We start from the raw sequence: 19,606 nt of genomic DNA on the forward strand, positions 1-19,606 counted from the left end.
GAGGGTGGGAGGGAGATGCAAGAGAGAGGGATATGGGGATATATGTATATGTATAGCTGATTCACTTTGTTATAAAGCAGAAACTAACACACCATTGTGAAGCAATTATACTCCAATAAAGATGTTAAAAAAATTTTGTACTATCTGGTACTTTGATTTAGGTGTTCCTGTTAAAAGATATTATAACAAATAATTCAGGTATTAGAATGTAAAGAGTATAGTAGAAATTGAAAAAACTAGGCAAGATAAACCTTATGGATAGATTAGAATTATGGTTAGAAAGTATAACAGCTGCTGTGGGTATGATTTAGAGGTTATTAGAAATGACCCTTCCTTCAAAATCGCTCCTTGGATCCATTTTAGTAATTCTACTACCAATTGCAGGCCATTTATTAAAGATTTTTTTTTATTTTTAAAAGGTCATCTTTGACACCCCAGCCCCGTATTTTTGTTTCTTCCTTACCGTACAGAGTCTTAAAAAAGCATGTCATAAAAGTATATTCGTAAGTACCTCACCTTTAGTGCTATATCATAAGTTAAATGTAATAAAATGAAGTTTCTGGTACCTTGATCATTGTGAGCATTCAATGACTGTTTACTGAACCTGCGTATTTTAGGAAAGATATTATGTTATATATATTTGTGTTGTGCTTGGTTCAGTTCTTTGGCCCTGAAAAGTGTTTAATATGTGTTGTTGAGCAAATCCTTAGGGAGGTCTGAAACCTCAGGCATTAACCAGAAAAGCAATATGAAGTTGAATGTTAAGAACTTGTGATCAAGATCAGGAGTTTTAGGTCTAAAGATTCTAGACTTAACTTTCCTAATAGGCCAAGGTGGACTCAGCCTCGCAATCATATAAGATTGGGCATAAACCTGAAGATATGAATGGTTTCTATGGCTAAATAATGACTTAACTGCACGCAATGATTAAGGAAAGGGAAAGATGCTGCACTTTGTGCTTCCTCATTTAATACAACTGAAAGCCAGAGAAAGCACAAAGTCCAAGCTTATCAAAAAAAACATCAAAAAATTTTAAGAGTTTTTTTTGGTAGAAAATAAACTACTAGAGTTTAAAATTCAGGTAAAGGCTTTATGTTAAGACTCCTTTGTGTATTTTCTCAAAACCTAATTTTAACTCTTGTCCCATTGATTGAGACAGATTGATCCATTGGCTTATGTTGTAAGTGGTAATCAGTGGGGCAGAAAGGGTCAACGAAAAGTAGCATTCCATATGAATCCCAAAGAGAAGAGCAGGCTTGTTTCTCACCCTATAAGTTTTTGTTACTGGAAAAAAAAAACAAAACAAAGGAAAAAAGAGAGAGGAAAAGAATGGAGATGAAGGATGAGGTTAAGTCTCACCTTGCAGTCTACCTGTTAACACCTCATTGCTAGGTCATTAAGATGAGTAAGTGGAGGTTTGGGGTTCCAGACTTTATTTATTTTCTCTTAAATTCAAATGTCTTTCCAAGAGTTCCTGGACTTAGTATTATAATCTCCAGATACTTGGCAATAAATTTCAGCTACCATAACCTGTTTAATGATTTTTTTTTTCAGTGGCTTATGGAGAAAATTTTGTTAAAAGAGGAATGATTACTATGGAGGTGAAGTTAGATATGTCAAGAGATGAAATAGTGAAAAAAATAAGCAACTTAATGATTAGAATCTCTACTCTTAAAGAATATGTTTTCAAAATGAGGGAAATACTGTATTTTATGTTTCCATGTTAATCATTAATATATCCTTCATGCAGTGTAAAACTGTGGTTGAAAATGTTAAACAGTTCTTGTTATGTAGTAGCAACTCATAAATAAATACTTGATATATCTGAACTGTGGAGACATGTCATATATCATTGTATTTTTTTTTAATAAATTTATTTATTTATTTTTGGCTGCATTGGGTCTTTGTTGCTGTGTGCGGGCTTTCTCTAGTTGCGGCGAGTGGGGGCTACTCTTTGTTGCGGTGCGCCGTCTTCTCATTGTGGTGGCTTCTCTTGTTGTGGAGCATGGGTTCTAGGCGTGCAGGCTTCAGTATTTGTGGCACACGGGCTTCAGTAGTTGTGGCTCATGGGCTTTAGAGTGCAGGCTCAGTAGCTGTGGCTCACGGGCTTAGTTGCTCCACGGCATGTGGGATCTTCCCGGACCAGGGTTTGAACCCATGTCCCCTGCATTGGCAGGCGGATTCTTAACCACTGCACAACCAGGGAAGTCCCTATCATTGTATTTTTAATGTTTCTTTTTTATGCCTGCTTCCTTTATTTTCCCTGCCTTCCCTCTTGTCTACCTTTTGACTTTATTTAAAAATATTTATTTATCTTTTTTTAATGCAAAATGCCATGTAGAAATATAATGAGTAAAATAAATGCCTGTATTAGAGGCACTTGCCAGTTGGAAGATATGGCACATAAAATAAAAGGTAGAACATTAAAGAAATAAGGCTATAAAAACTTCAGTAGTCCAATGAGGCCCACCAAGTAGGTTCATCAAGGAGGTCTTTATAATGGCGATATCTGACTTAGTTCTTGCATCAATTCATTGATTTATGTTTTTCATTCATTTATTAAAAGTACTTTTGAGGATCTACTATATTCCAAGCATGGTTTACGGACACGAAAAGTTCAAAGGTAAACAATACAACTCTAGTCTGTGTTTTCCTAGATCTTACCAGATAGTAAAGAAAATATACAATTAACAGTATTATACAACAATTACAGAATTGTGCTAAATGTTCCGAGGAAGACCTAGAAGAACTAGTAGAGCATATAGTAGGAGATCTAATTTAGAGTTCCCAGGGAATGCTTTATTGAGGAAGTGACGTTAAAACAATTTTGAAGAATGAATGGGTATAAGCCAAATGAAGGCTAGAGTTATAGGGGCAAGAAGGAAGAATTTTTGGCATAGATGGGATAGCATGTATGACGATCCTAAGGCTGGTAGGATTTTGAGTCTTTTGAGGAGTGGAAGGTAAACCTTTGTGGGAGAAATAGAGATCAAGTGAGGGAAGAGTATGAGATGAAGCTGGAGAGGCGGAGAAGGGCCTATGTATGCTGCCTTGAGAAATTTTAACCTCATCTTTGAAGTCACCAAAGGGTTTAAGCAAACATGGCTACTGTTAAGTGGCAAATAGAAAAGAGTGAAAGTCAGATAGCCAGTTACAAGGCTATCTCAGGAGTTCAGATTAAAGATAATAGTACCTTGCATTTTGTATGGTTTTGGCATTGGAGTTAAGAGAGTGATTCAGTATGTATCATCCAGGGCAAATAAACAATACTTGTTGGTTCATTGGAGAGGGAGTGTCAAGAGGACTGTAAGATTTCTTATATGAGCAATGGTGGATTATGATAGCCTTTACTGAAATGATGACCAGTGTGTGAAGTTTAAGATTATGAGCTCAAATCTATGATAGTCTCACTTTATGAAAACCAATGCAGATTTTTTTTTTTTTTTTTTTTTTTTTTTTTTTTTTGTGGTCCGTTGCGGAGCACAGGCTCCGGACGCGCAGGCTCAGCGGCCATGGCTCACGGGCCCAGCTGCTCCGCGGCATGTGGGATCCTCCCAGACCGGGGCGCGAACCCGGTTCCCCTGCATCGGCAGGCGGACGCGCAACCACTGCGCCACCAGGGAAGCCAAATGCAGATTTTGGAGGGGCAATTTAGACAAGTGTGCAAGTGTACCGCTCAGAAGGAAGATCAGCACCGAAGATGAAAATGGGAGAGGGGCACAAGGAGGGATTTTGAAGCCATTGTGTCTTAAGAATCGATGTTACGCGTCAAGAGGGTATCATGCTGAGTAAAACATGTCAGACAGAGAAAGACAGATACTCTGTAATCTAAAATATATGTTTAGATCTGGAATCTAAGAAACAAAACAAAATGAAAACAGACTCAAATGTGTAGTTGCCAGAGAGAAGGGGGTTGGAGAGTTGGGCCAAATAGGTGAAGGGGATTAAGAGGTACAAACCTCCGGTTATAAATAAGCCACAGGGGTGTAATGCACAGCATAAAGGATGTGGTCAAAAATATTGTAATAACTTTGTATGGGGACATATGGTTACGAGACTTATTATGGTGATCATTTTGTAATGTATGCAAATGTCAAATCAGTATGTAGTACACCTTAAACTAACATAATATTGTATGTCAGCTATATTTCAATTAATAGAAAAGAGTGGATGTTATTTGGGCCAGCGAAATGATACTTTTTCCTAGACATAATTTTTGCCACATGGTTCCAAGTACACATGTCATTCTGCTGCATGATTTAATACAGTCAGGGACAAGTGTTTTCCCCTCTTGAGTAACGGGGACAAGTATTTTCCCCTCTTGAGTAACATTCCTGTAACCCAATAATGTAAGGGAAAATAAAATGCATTAATTGAACCTACTTTATAACACTAATTGCTTGTATAGTATCTGTTCTTGAATAGATATTTAGAAATTTCTTATAATGGATTCTTCTGACCTCACTCCTTGCCCCCAGAGAATGTATTTTGATGGTAATTTATTGGAATATTTGATTGGTTAAATAATTTCTTATGTCAGGCAATTTTGTAAATAACATGTTCCCCGCCCCCCCCCCCCCGCAAGGAATCAGGTTAAAGGTGGAAACCTTTTTATAGTAATTATTATCTAATTTGTTGCTTTAAAGAGCCCTACTTTATATATCCCTAATAGTTCATTTCATCAAATGTTTATAAAATCTTCCCCATCAAAGGGTCTAACTGAAATATGAAATGTGTTAACTCATGATAATTTAAAAGCAGAGTTTTTAAGTATCTATGTGATCTCTACTAAAGGTATTGCAGCTGACTTACTCATTTTTTAAAAGAAACACTTCAGTGTTCCACAATCTAAATTATAAATTTTATTTTATTATAAAATAAGAAGAAGCTCTTTCTGCATAAATTTGAAGAAATTGATAAGCAGAATAGGCAAGCAGTTGGAAACTCTTCCAGTTTATTACAGATGTAACATGATCTGAAGTAAGGCTAGAATTACTCTTGAAATAAATTCACAATTTAAAGTCAGCTCATTTTGTGGCTTCACTGATAAAATTGAAACCTCTACTGAACTGAATCTGTCTAAAAATGCTTCATAATGATTTTTTTTTTTTTTTTTTTTTTGCGGTACGCGGGCGTCTCACTGTTGTGGCCTCTCCCGTTGCGGAGCGCAGGCTCCAGATGCGCAGGCTCAGCGGCCAGATGCGCAGGCCCAGCGGCCATGGCTCACGGGCCCAGCCGCTCCGCGGCTTGTGGGATCTTCCCGGACCGGGGCACGAACCCACGTCCCCTGCATCGGCAGGCGTACTCTCAACCACTGCGCCACCAGGGAAGCCCCCAAATTACAGTATTTTTTTAAACCTGAAGTTTCTGAAGTATCACCATCTTTATTACTTTACTACTAAGTAAGCTAGGGTCTGAGTACTGATTAATCCATGAGTTGACTTCTTTGCATATATATCCAGATCCACAGAACTAAATAGCTCTATGTGCTTCCTGGGAATTTGTGGATATGTATTATTTCTCCATTTGTAAATTTATTTGGAAAAGAATGCCTTTTTTGGAGTAATCATATTGTCATGTAACTTGTATCATTCCTTTGTATCATTACTCATCTTGTGCTGTGTTTTCTTTGTCCTGAAGGAATTGCCTATGATCCTCTGATGCTGAAACACCAGTGCATTTGTGGCAATTCCACCACCCACCCTGAGCATGCTGGACGCATACAGAGCATCTGGTCACGGCTGCAAGAAACTGGGTTGCTAAATAAATGTGAGGTAATCCTGAATTGGCCAAACTCTTTTACTTACTTAAATAAATCATGTAAAGAGGCCAGTATTCAACTGGGTAGGTGTAGATAAATGTTAACTCTGTAGTACAAACACCATGATTGACGAACCATCGTAGACATTAGTAGCATAGAACTTATAACCTGACACTGGGCTGGGCACACAGTGGGTACTCAGTCTATGTTGATGGACTGAGCATCTGCCTGATGTATGTGCTATTACTGCAGCATTTTTCTGTACACACGGTAGTATTCTAGGTATCATTTATTGAGTTAATTTTCTGAGAAACTCTTCGCAAACTGTTCAGTGCTAAGTAGTTGTTATTTCTTGTTATAAGTGATACTCTGAACTGACGTGTATGCCGATTTTGCCTCCTGGAAATGAATAGTTTTAAAAGATTAACTGTCTTCTTACCAAGAAAAGTCACTTCTTTTTATTGATGTTTAGGTTCATTTCTGTAGATTCTTGGTGAGTCTCATTTTTTATTTAGAAAAATTCATTTCTTTAGGCTTTCAAAAGTTAAAAGTAAAAACGTTATCAGGTCAAAAAGACTCCCATTGTCAAATCTGCAAAATATATAACAACCAGCAGTTGTTTGATTTAGTTGCTGTAAATGTCCAAAGTTGCTTAAGATCCAGTAACAGTCTATATTTGAGTCTAAAACTTTTTTAAAAGAAAAATATCCCCCTTGTGTTTTCTTACATTACCTTAACTTTTATTGATCAAAAGCACTTTTTCTTGGGTCTATATTCTGTTCCAGATGTGTTCTAGGGGCTAGAATTATGGAATTTCACAAGACAAACATGGTCCCTATTCTTATAGACTGATAATTTAACATGTTGCAGAACATATTTGGTTCTGTTATCCTTCTTTATAGAGCAATGAAGGGAATCTAACTAGTTCTTTCCAGTTTGGGAAAAAAGTAAACGGGTAATATTGATATTTTGACCATAGTTATGTCAGAAGGAAACTAATACATTGAAACCATAATACATTCACTGTACTTTGATAAAATAAAGACAATCTTTTGTGACTACTTTTGAGTTAATTGAGTTAACTGATTTTGACAATCGAAAATGTAGTCAATACAATTCTATTCAAAGCCAATTTACTTTAAAGTGAACCCGTAAAATATTTCAGTTGAAATAGAGGTGCCAAAGCAGACAGACTATTTCTTAGAGTCAAGTGCACTTGCCTCTATTTGATAGCAGGAGTTAATTCAGTCTGATCTTTCTTCTCTGCAAAGTACTAAAAATAACTGACTTTTGAAGATGCAAACTCATTCATTCATCCATTGTGTTCATTTCTAAGGATAAATTATTTTCTCTATTGATTTTCTCTTTTGAAGATGAACTATCTATCTCATCTTACAGGGGAATTAAATGATTATTTTCTTTACATCAAAATATAGGTAATGTCAATGGGTCATTCAGCAGTTAGGATTGTGAATGAATACGTCAGAGCAGTGTATACAGACTTAGTTTCACAAGTTTTATTATGTGTTGATAATAGAATTATCAAATGTTTTTCATATGTAGAGTTCTGCTTTTGATTAAATGTATCCTTTACCTAGAAACCCCGAAGTGAAGGAATTTCAGCTAGATTTATTTCTCTGGTTCTTTCCTGAGTGAAAGTCTATTATTCATATTTTGCCAGTAGCATCCATATTATATGGCAGAAGGCTTTCATATTCTTTGGTAAATTTTAGAGTTATCTTCAAGGTTTTCATGTTTTTGATAATGCAGTTTGGAAGCCAAACCACTCTGTTATCTTCACAATCCTATATGGAGCCGGTAAAGTAAACCATCAAGGAGACTTACTTGTGGTAGACTAGCCTTAATGGATATTTATTCATGAGAGTGTTCCTGTCTCACCTTCGCATCTACTATAGATGTTTTGTAGCTTGGCTATCTCTCTTTACTTTAGCAAGCTGAGGCATTGCTGTTTACATTTTTTCACTTTCAAGTCTTTGTTGTATCCTGAAGCCCTGCCCCAACTGCTCCAAATTAGCAGTGCCTGATCACAGCCTGAAATGCATTGTTAGTTTGTGATATCCCTTAAATCTGTTACCTGAAGGAACACTATTTATGAAAGGAGCAAAGTGCAGAAGTAAGTGGAATGTAATATGGTTCACACTGGTCTTAAAATTTAAAAGTCTATTATCCCTTTGTGATCAGTCTTCTTTTTCAGTTCCTGGTACATCACGTTATTTTAGTCTTGTGTTATTTGAAACCATGAAATTCAGTTTATACAACAGCACTGCTGATGTGACATCAGACCCAGGATGAAATGTTAGAAGAACAGTGGGCACCCCACAGTTGAGTGAGAATGAGTGAGTCTATTCCAGTCCAGTCAGCAAATACGAGTCTCTCTAGCAAAGAGTCACACGATTAACAAATAATGCACTTGAAAGCCCAGACTGGCAGACTGGCTCTTAATGAAGACCAAGCGCAAAAGTCTGATCCAAAACTTTAAAGATGCAAACAGAACACTCTTTTTCCTAACATAGTTTAAGAGCAGTTCAGCAGGTGTTTGCTTTCCTAAGTGATGGAATTGTTGCCCATATTATTTACTTGCTCCTGTGTTATCAAAACATCTATGACTTATGCTGACCTAATCCAAAACATGCCATAGAATTTCCCTGGGACAGGAGGTAAGGAGTCTCAATTCTGCTGGCGTACAGAGAAAAAAATGCTTTCCTCAGCCAATGGAGTAGTCAATGTTGCAATTAAACAATGATTATGATAGAAAAGATGGCAATTTTAAAACATTAAAAGGGCTTCTTTGTTTTTAAACAATAGTCTGATCCGCAAATCAAACTTCTGTATCGTTTCAACTCATTTATCAATGTAGAAAATTAATCAAAATAGATTGCTTCAAAGGTTATTGTTCAGTGTTAGAGTTGACCTTAGTCCTGCCATTAATTATCTGTGTACTTTTGTCAAATCATTTAACCTTAGTGATCTTTGGTTTTCCCATATGTAAGATGAGGGTGTTAAGCAGGATATTTGCTAGGATCTTTCAGCTCTACTATCATATGAAATTAGATGCCTAAGAAGTTAATTTGGAGCATAACACCTTCTTTGGTTAAAAGAGTAGACAACATTTTTAGGATGTTCTAGTAAACATATTGCTTTTAGTTTGTAAGCTGTAGTGTAAATTGGCTATGCTTACATTCCTGATTGGCAGCTAGAGAAAACATTAGTCCTTATTATATTAGCTTACAGTGGTTACATGGGTTAACTTCTTTTGGTGTGATGTGGCACTGTTTTAAAAAAATTGAAGTAGTTAATAGTCCCTCATGCCAACACCATTTAGTTGTTTCCCCTATTGAATCATTCACACCGAGTTTAGTGATTCTGTTGGGAGTAAAAAGCAAAACCAGCAGCTTTCTTGTCACCATAAGAAATGGGTCTGGAGGGGTCATTTGGTGTCCTCTTTGGGAATAAGCTCTTGGATTAGGTAGCCAGGTTTCTGAAGTATGTGTGCCCCTGAAGAAAAAGATGTGCTCTTCTGTGCTTAAAAAATTGCAGAGGTTGACCCATCATCTGTTAGAAATGCACTTGCAGTTGTTTTTCCAGAAGTGCTCATGACTCTGAGCCCCACCAAGCCACCCACAGACATTTGCTTGCTCTCACATTTGTTTTGAGAATAATAACATTTTATAATGCTTTTGTTGGATTACACATTATATGGAATTTGCATTGCCTCTTTGTGACTAGTATTGAATAACTTTGTTTCGCTTAATTCATAAGTAAAAACCATAAGCAACATACTGTGCTGAAATGTTTAACTCCTTTATTCAAGTGCCAACACAAAGTAATTACAAACAATTCTGGGGCACAGGACCAAGCTACTGTTGCCCCTTCTGGGACTTCTCAGCCATTCCAATGAAAAAAGTGGAGAGCAGGTTTACTGTAAGATCTTAAGATGCCCGGGAGCTCAGGAATAGGGTCTCCAGCACACTTTCCTGCACACACAAGTGATTTTTAAAATATCTTTTGTAAATCTAAATAAAGAAATGTAATACTCTTTTGAGAAACTCAGTTCTGAAGTGTGCAAGTTTTCTGACTTGAAGGTTACAAAGTACTAAATATTGCAAGTTAATGGAAATTCAATTAAACATTTGTTTTATGGGCTAATCTAACTAGATGGCAGCACATAACAGCTTACTGTTTTGTTTAGTTTGCAAAAAACTTTTGTGTGTGTGCTTGTGTCTTAGAATCTAACCACAAAGCAATAAGAAACTCAAACAGGGAATCTTGTGAGTTGTCTCTAAAGGGTATGCAGTTATGGAAAGAAGTACAAATGATCTAGATGTGATGAGTAAACCAAGGTGTCATTATTCTGAGAGAAATTTGTATAACCCAGTAGAGTGGACCCTGGCAGATAAATAACATTAAAAATACCTGTGCAGCCCATAATCAGAATTAAGATGGTTTGGAATTTTTTGTTTTGATTTTGATTTCTGCAAAAAAAAAGAATTAATGTGGAAAACAACCAATAAAAGGAAGTAAGACAGGCTGCCCTTCTGAGTCCATTTGGAAAGTGATACAGGATTTTTTTTTTTTTTTTTTTAAACAGCAGCATTAAAGCTTATTAGCAAAAAATGACTAGTCATATGGATTTGAACTGTCTGAAAGTTGTTGTGCTAAAGTAACAAAATATTTATTGTGACAAATTTGTTTCATACATGATTATTATAAAAAAATGCTTCAACCCAAATCAGTAAAATGTTCATTACAATGTTTAAAAAAATAATTACAACATAGGAGATTCAGTTGCATAAAAATTGTGAAAATTGAGCCAGTACACTAAAGCATAACATTTTTTCCTTACTTTCTGATGAGCATAATGGTTTGAAATGAGTGGACATAAAACTGGAAAAAAAAATACATAGTACGTACGCTTTTTACCACCCAGACATTTGTTATTGAATGGACTTGCTGTTTTCTGAAGTACTTTTGAAATTATTCTTTGCCCTGAAATATTTTTAAATAAATTGTAATGACTGAATCAAGCAGTATTACATGCAAGTAGATGGCACTTGTCATTTTGAAGATCAGATAAACTTTTTTTTTTTTACTCTCCAACCTTCTCTCTGCCAGCCATTTATTTTAACTATTCCATAGTCCCAAATGTTGGTTAGTACAGGGTCAGTATCTTGAATTCACTTATGAGCAGGAAGAATGGACAGATCTCTCTTAAGATGCGGTTCTTGACCTAGGTTGCCCATTAAAATCCACTGGCTGGTTCTCAGTTTCTAGATGCCTAGGTTGTAACCAGACAAAGTTAACCAGGAGCTCTGAAGGTATGACCCAGGCATTCATACCTTTTAAACATCAGCAGCTGATTCCAAGTTTCACCAATGTTAAAAATCAACAGAAACTCAATTTCTTAACATAAGCTTAATGAGGTAGAGACAAAGAGGTGAATGGAGTCAAATATTTGGAGATGGGAGAGTAACAAAAGTAAACATTTACCTGAGAAACAAAGGTGGTATTAACTCAGAAGCTTCATGCACAAAATTTTTTTTTAATTGGGAAAAATTTATTTTGAAGTTGTCATGGGATAGGAAAATGAGTTCTAAAAAACACTCTTGTTTTTTTTTTTTTTGTGGTATGCGGGCCTCTCACTCTTGTGGCCTCTCCCGTTGCAGAGCACAGGCTCCGGACGCGCAGGCTCAGCGGCCATGGCTCACGGGCCCAGCCGCTCTGCGGCACGTGGGATCCTCCCAGACCGGGGCGCGAACCCGGTTCCCCTGCATCGGCAGGCGGACGCGCAACCACTGCGCCACCAGGGAAGCCCCTAAAAAACACTCATATTTTTCAAATATAATTAAGCATTTATAAAAAATGGGCTTCAAGGAAAACCTAGCATCTTTTTGAAAACCTTCATAGTGAGATCTCCTCTCTTGCTTCAACCATGGTAATTTATCATTTCAGTTATGATATTTGCATGCCCAAGGCAAATCTATAAATCAAAATAAAGGATATTTTATTGAGTGTTGTGTATAAGGTAATTTCACATAGCCATTTTAGGGCTTACCATTTTCACTTACCATTCTAGGGCTAAAAGTAACTTGGTTAAATCTCCTTTTGTTTATAGATGAAGAAGCAAAGCTCCAGAAAGGTACCTCATAGCAGGCTACGGGCACGTTAAGGACATGTGACAGTCAGAACCCAGAACTCAGGGCTCTTGACTTGCAATTCACTTTCTTGTCATCTGACTGACGGAAAGGACCAAGAGCTTGTTGGACTGCCTGCCGGCTTAGTAGCTGCCTTCCTTCCTTCATTCCCCTTTCCGTATAAGAAAGACTCTGAGAAGAACAGGTTATTAGATGATGAGGGATCTATGGAAGGAGAGAATGCAGTGCGGCGAGGGGATAGAAACTATCTTCTTTGTAACATTTAAAGAAGCAGTTGCTTGTAGCATTTGAAAACTCCAGTTGGTAAGCTTGGGCATGAGCAGTGAGACCGGATTTTTTGTGTTTGTTTAAGAGAGGAAAGGGTGTCGACAATAATGAATAGGTGTGAACTGATTCGTTAAATATTAAGAATGGGATTTGTAACAGAGGGTGACTTTGACAGTCATAAGTCATTTATGATTCTTTAACTCTGTAAGTCTGCAGCCCTGCAGATCTTTGTAGAAAAAAATAAAAACGCATCCCTATATTTAGGGACACTGGATGAAATATTTTCAGAAAATGAGATATTTCAGTGGAAATTCTTGCCTAATATGTCACCACTTTGAAAATGATTAAAGAAAATGGGGTCTCCCCCAGCAGAGGCAGGTACTTTGACTTGTCAAATTTAAGTTGGACATTTTCTCTTAGTTTGGAACTGCCACAAAATAAGCCCTTTCATGTCCTCAATAATACCAAACCAATGCAATCCATCTGTTCTGCTAAATTATTTCTAGTTCCCTAACCAAAGGCACTGCTTTTTCATGCATTTTATCATGATTTTACGCCCTTTATTATATTTTACAAAAGGTTCTGATTCCTCCAGGGCCAATGAGAACTGATTAGGACACTGGCCTCAATCCAGGCTTTGAACAGAGGAGGGGAAGGAATAGAACTATTTCCTTTTTTCCCTGCTCCTTGGCAGAAAAAAATATGAATCTATACCGTGTGTGTGCTCTGTGTGTGGGTAGGCTGCATTTTATCCTGTCACAGTATGACTTTGTAGATCATGTTCAGAACATTCCTTCTATAATCAGGTTGCATTAACAGGCTTTAATTCAGAAAGACTACTTCTTGAGGAAAAAACCACGGTGTGTTGTGATACTCAATGATATGGTCATTTTGAACAACTTTAGTCAAACTTCAAACGTGAATGTATACTGTTTGGGGCTCTGATCTAATAAATAAGATCATATTCCTCGGATGCTTAGCACAGTGTAGGCGCTCAGGGCACATGAGTTCCTTTCCTGCTTTCAAGGAAGAAACTACTTGAGTGCAAGTCACCGAGAATGGAAATAGAATAGTGAATGCCTCCTACATGGCAGCGTTTCTTTACTAAGAAATTGAAAGAAGAGCTATAAGCTTTCTTTCTTAGACTTATATTGGCAAGTTACTTAAGACCTATATTTGGATCTCAAGTGAGAAATACCCAGGTGGAGACCCATGCCATCCTTTACATGCATTGAGTGTCCAAGTATACTCAGAATTCTCAAAAATTCTTTTGGTCAGACTCATAGATGACTTTAGCTAGGCATCCTGCAGGCTAAATATCTCTGAGAACGGAAATCAGTATCTCCCTAAATTACAGTTATCAGAGCACTTTGTCCTATTTTGTGACTCAGTGTGCTCTTGACCTTTGGCTCAAAAGCGCATCATGAGAGAAAATTGAAGGAATAAAGGGTACACAGGAAATAGAAAATATGGGAAGGGATTAAACGGAACTATCTATATTTAAGCATAAACACATAACTTATTACTGATGATGATACCAGAAAATGACAACTGTTGGAGACCTCAATTTGAGAGGAAAAGTAGAATGTGACAAATTTAAGACATCTGATAATAGTGAGGCAAAACGAACTACTGGAGATCCTCCGTGTTAAGAGCTGGTGCTGTTTCAGAATTTTTAGCTTAGACATCCACCAAGTTCCCACAGCAGTGCCTCTTGGAGGTATAAATCTCAGAGCATGCTTTCTCCAGACCCTTTCTCCACGTAGAAACATTTTTTCATATTGAACTGGTTTTCACTGCCCTCTTTCTGTAGAAACATGTACACCCTGTTTGTGGGTCTTGTTCTCCAGCGGCCTTAAACGCAGAAAGTGATTGTCAAGAATTAGTGCTTATATTTAGCGTAAATATTTTTTTAAGGAAACATATTCTATAATAATAAAAAGAGCCATTGTAAAATACTTCCTGGGAATCAAAAAGAAGTGTGCGGCGGTGGGGCGGGGGCGCGAAGAAATCAAAGGAAATATTGTATACTTTGTTACATTTTAGTAGTGAGGGAGAGGACTTGGGTATACTAAAAAGGAATACTCTTAGAATAAGTGAAAGCTAAATAGGCTGGGCCAGATGCTCTATCCTTACTGTTAGTTAACTGATATTACACAAGGGAATGACTGAGATTCAGCAGGTGTTCTCTTAAGATTTATCAGTTCTTGAGCTACTGTCAATAATTGAATCATGTTAGCAGATTATTTTTCAAATGTGTGATTGAACATTCAGCCTGCATACTAGTGGGATTGTGGGAAAATGAGAAAGGAATTAGGACAAGCATGGAATGTATGCTATGTAAATATATATGACTAGTTTGTGAAAACATAAAGATATATTTATTACTAATGGTATTTAATGTTACACCAGAGGCAAAAATTCAATGTAGAGCTGAAAAATATTTTTATAGAAAAGGAGAAAGGGAAAAAACGATGGAGCTTTATGATAGTAGTCCAAACATGGGTCTGATAGTTAGCTACAGAGCTGGCATTGTTTAAGAGAAAGACGTTTGACTGTATCAGCGTATAAGATGGTAGTGGCTATGGATTTCATAGACTTATAGAAGTGAGAGCTGGAAGCCCTGTTATTTCATGGTGTTCACTATTCTGCCAGACTAGGACCGGCTGCCACAGTCTGGTTTCCAGTGTGCTGCTCATTCCAACATTAGATGACTCAGACCATGGAGTTACTACTACTTATCTTGGGGAATTTTCCACCAGCTGAAATCTCCCAGTTAAAATGTTTCCCTTGGGCTTCCCTGGTGGTGCAGTGTTTGAGAGTCCGCCTGCCGATGCAGGGGACGCGGGTTCGTGCCCCGGTCCGGGAAGATCCCACATGCCGCAGAGCGGCTGGGCCCGTGAGCCGTGGCCGCTGAGCCTGCGCGTCCGGAGCCTGTGCTCCGCAACGGGAGAGGCCACAGCAGTGAGAGGCCCGCGTACCGAAAAAAAAAAAAAAGAAAAAAAAAATGTTTCCCTTTAAGAGTGACTTAGAACTTTCTCTTTCTCATTACTTGTCATTCTGTTTCTTTGGTTGTTCTGGTCTTCCATAAATGTCTCCAAATTTAATGTTTACCAGCAAGCCATCTAGGTCAATAACATGTTTGTTTATTGATCAGAGCAATGGCTGACCAGATGGCCATCATAAATTTGCCCTAGACTTCAGCATTACCTACCTGGTTTAATTTTAACATTCAACACCAACCTGGGAATCATTTCTCTAAAGCATATTTTTATTTTTCTGGAAATGTAAATGGGGTGTCAAACACAGGGAGCTTCAGTGCCATCACAAAGAAATTCCATAAGCATTTGTTTATTCAGCACATAATGGCACGGTGTCAAGAAGTTTCTGTTTTATATCACTCCTGTTACCTTCTTCTTACCCCTTGGGTCCCTCACCATTCCTTTCTCACTGTGACATGATGATTTATTTTCAGTGACAAGCACCTCTACCCAGTAAAGCTCTAGGAAGTGTCAGTGTTTCGAGGTTCTCCCTGCCTGCCCCCTCAGGGAACCACACAGCAGCAGCCACATCACCTGAAACTAGGGAGATTGAGCATGGAATTTTCTTGGTCCTGAGAGGCGTCGTTGTCACCTTATGTTTCCACGTCAACTGGCAATTCATGGTCAGGAACGTGAAAGGACAGGATTCCCTGAACAGATTCTCTCTGAATTTTACTGTAGTTCTCTGCTAATATATTACCTTACAAGTGTCTTGTTGTGATACATATTTTAAGTAAAATATTAATTCGGTTTGGGTAATTTTAGGAAAGCACAGCAACTTTTAAAATAAGGCGCATTAACTTCAGACACCAGCACGTTTATTGGGCTCAAAGATGTGCCAGCTGGGAAGGAAGAACACTTTGTCCATTGACTGACTGAGATTTAATTTATGTACAGTTTTGTCTGTGTTGAAGGACCATTCTTTGTTAGCTGAAGTGAAAGTTTCTGCCTAGCGTGGGTGTAAAAATATTGACTGAGTCTGTAGAGTGTCTCAAACTGTCTCTGATTAAACAGCAGTTATTGTTTTTGTTTAATTTCCATTCTGTCACAGACTAATATTTATATAAAATACATTAAAAATGAGATACTGCAATAGTGAAATAAAAATTGAAGACATACAAGATTATATTTGATTCAACAGACATAAAAATACTCTGTCAGATTACTATAAAAGTTTCTAAATATTTATTCTCAAGCTTTATACAGACCTCATCGCAGACCATTCATAAACACTTCCTGAACTGTTACCTATCCCAATGTTACATATTTTGAGTGACACTGGTCTAGATGAACACTGTTGTGAGGTGCACACACATGAAGTGATCAGCATATGGGCAATAATCAAATACATTAAAATGTATTGGTATTTACTTATGTTCTTTAAGAAACAATAAGGAATTTGCTTCAACAAGTTCTTTGGGTGAGTGTAAAGTAAGGGTTGAATTTACTTGTTAGCTAAGCAATAGCTCCTGTTTGTTTATAAGTTGGTACTTTTACAAAGGAGTTAACTATTAATTATTATTAATTTTAAATTAATTATCATTAACTTTTTTGTTTGATGCTTTACATCATTATTTTATTTCATTTGTTCCTCACAGTAATACTATAAGGTAGACATTATCTTCTTTTTTTAAATAGATTAATTTTTACTGGAGTATAGTTGCTTTACAATGTGTTAGTTTCTACTGTTCAGCAAAATGAATCAGCCATACATATACATATATCCCCTCCCTTTTGGACTTCCTTCCCATTCAGGTCACCACAGTGCATTAAGTAGAGTTCCCTGTGCTACACAGTATGTTCTCATTAGTTATCTATTTTATACATAGTATCAATAGTGTATATGTGTCAATCCCAATCTTTTTTATAGATTTTTTTTTTATGCCAAAGAAGAATATGCTTAATGTCAATTGCCCATTTAGGCGTAAGCAATCCATTGGCTCTGAACCTTGCATACACTTATTTTTCAAAAATTATTATGGTACCTTGTTAATGCAAATCCATGTCACACTCCTACATGATGAAACTCCGACCATTATTAATCATCTTAAATGTGACTTGGGGTCTTATTTTCTCCTAAATGTCAGTGAAGTACTGTAGGTTTCTGCTGTTTTCTTTCAGCGAATTCAAGGTCGAAAAGCCAGCCTGGAGGAAATACAGCTTGTTCATTCTGAACATCACTCACTGTTGTATGGCACCAACCCCCTGGATGGACAGAAGCTGGACCCCAGGACACTACTAGGTCTGTATGGGCCTCCATTCTACTGAGAACAGCACATTCCAGCACTATCATTAGTCAGTGCTGCTGTCAGTTCAAAATCCTTGGCAAGCAGTGAGACAAAAAATCAGCTTTTCCAACAGCACTGCTCTGTGGAATGAGTCGTTTACAAAAGATGGCAATGTAGATGAAGAAAATCCTACATTAGAAAAAATGACACTGCAAGTTTCATGATGTTTACTTTTATTTGAATAGCATTTGTTCACTGTGTTTTAGCTTACAGGAATAAATGCACTGTGGAGTTTCCTTGCTTACATTTTTAAATTAAAAAAAATAGTATTTACGTTCTTTATGCAAATTTATCTTCACCTTTCACATTTATTTTGTGTCTTTCAGTTCTTTTTTCTATGACCTTAACAGACAAAGGGTATAATACAACTTATTTTAAGTGAAAACTCCTTACTGCTACACCTAGAACACTGTATTTTATACGTAAGATTGCATTTTAAATCTTAATGTAGTCGATTTAATGCATGTTTTAATTATGGAATTAAATAGTAGTTGACAGAAGTAGAAAACTAATAAACATAATTTTAAGTTATGATTTTTCAAAACTTTATTATCAGAGTTTAAAATCAAATTTATGTTTCACAGCTTTATATAGACTTTATATGAGTGATAGAAACAACAGATTTTGAAAAAAGTTCATGACAAAACCTTATTTTAACTGAAACAATCTATTAATTATGTTTATTCATAATCTTTTACAATGGAATAACAATACATGACATGGCAATGTATGACAAAAAGATCATGTTTTAAGTTTTTTAACTAAAAAGGCATTTGAGGACTTTTTCTTGTCCCTTTCTTTCAAATAAACCTGTTGGGTCAGTTCCAATTTATTGGACTCTTTCACGCAATTCAGTATTATTTCAAAATGATTTTATGTTAACTGGTGCTAACAATTCAAAAGTGTATGACATGTAGTAGGCAGGCATCTTGGAAAGCAATTATAAGGGGAAATTAACAGTTACCAATTATAACGCTAAAAATCTGCCCTTTTAAAACAAGTGGCAGGCATCCCTAAATTTATGAAGTAAAGGTATCTGGTTGAGTGTGTGTATGCATGTACGTGCATGCAAGGTAGGAAGAAATTGACAGAAAGGGGAACACAGAAAAATTACTCAATTTTTTTTTTTTTTTTTGCGGTACGCGGGCCTCTCACCGCTGTGGCCTCTCCCCTTGCGGAGCACAGGCTCCAGACGCGCAGGCTCAGCGGCCATGGCTCACGGGCCCAGCCGCTCCGCGGCATGTGGGGTCCTCCCAAACCGGGGCACGAACTCGCGTCCCCTGCATCGGCAGGCAGACCCTCAACCACTGCGCCACCAGGGAAGCCCAAATTACTCAATTTTTAGAAAGAATATTATGAAAATCTGATGATGAAAATCAGTTTGTATAGTAGAATTAAAGTTATATATGGACTTCCCTGGTGGCGCAGTGGTTAAGAATCCGCTTGCCAATGCAGGGGACACGGTTCAAGCCCTGGTCTGGGAAGATGCCACATGCCACGGAGAAACTCAGCCCGTGCGCCACAATTACTGAGCCTGTGCTCTAGAGCCCGTGCTCTGCAACAAGAGAAGCCACCACACTGTGAAGCCCACACACTGCAATGAAGAGTAGCCCTCACTCGCCGCAACTAGAGAAAGCGCGCACGCAGCAACAAAGACCCAATGCAGCCAATAAATAAAGAAATAAAATAAATTTATTTAAAAATAAAATAAAATATTTAAATTTCTTTAAAAAAGAATTAAAGTTATATAGTAACATAAAGGACAGTGAGTCAATCTAAACATATATAATCTGTGTGTTTTTTTCTTCTTTCTGTTGAAGGAATCCATCTCTGCACATGCAGATCTTTACATAAAGTACTTCTTTTGCTGTGGATACTGTCATAAATGTCCTTATTTTAACATGAATTAATAATCCCACCCAGTTTACCAAAATGATGAAGTAAACCAAACAATAACTTTCATGGTCTTCTGTGGTCGAAATACTGATGCACTGTAAAGATAGGAAGCTATGTCCATTTTGATTATTGTTAATTTAATTAAGAGAAAACAAGTAGAAAACCTTCCCTATTTCTTTT

At 37.2% G+C, this 19,606-nt stretch overlaps 1 protein-coding gene across 16 annotated transcripts in view; it reads left to right on the forward strand.

Annotated features, from left to right (window-relative positions):
* HDAC9 (histone deacetylase 9) overlaps positions 1 to 19,606 on the forward strand; it is a 604,670-nt gene that overhangs the window by 264,491 nt on the left and 320,573 nt on the right. For all 16 annotated transcript variants that reach the window (XM_028490082.2, XM_055085027.1, XM_055085034.1 and 13 more), the window contains 2 exons: positions 5,641 to 5,774; positions 17,364 to 17,484. In XM_028490082.2, coding sequence (XP_028345883.1) covers positions 5,641 to 5,774; positions 17,364 to 17,484 — 255 coding nt within the window. The remainder of the gene's footprint in view (positions 1 to 5,640; positions 5,775 to 17,363; positions 17,485 to 19,606) is intronic.

The sequence above is a fragment of the Physeter macrocephalus genome, chromosome 5 (assembly GCF_002837175.3).
Source record: "Physeter macrocephalus isolate SW-GA chromosome 5, ASM283717v5, whole genome shotgun sequence".
In the NCBI taxonomy this organism is placed as follows: Eukaryota; Metazoa; Chordata; class Mammalia; order Artiodactyla; family Physeteridae; genus Physeter; species Physeter macrocephalus.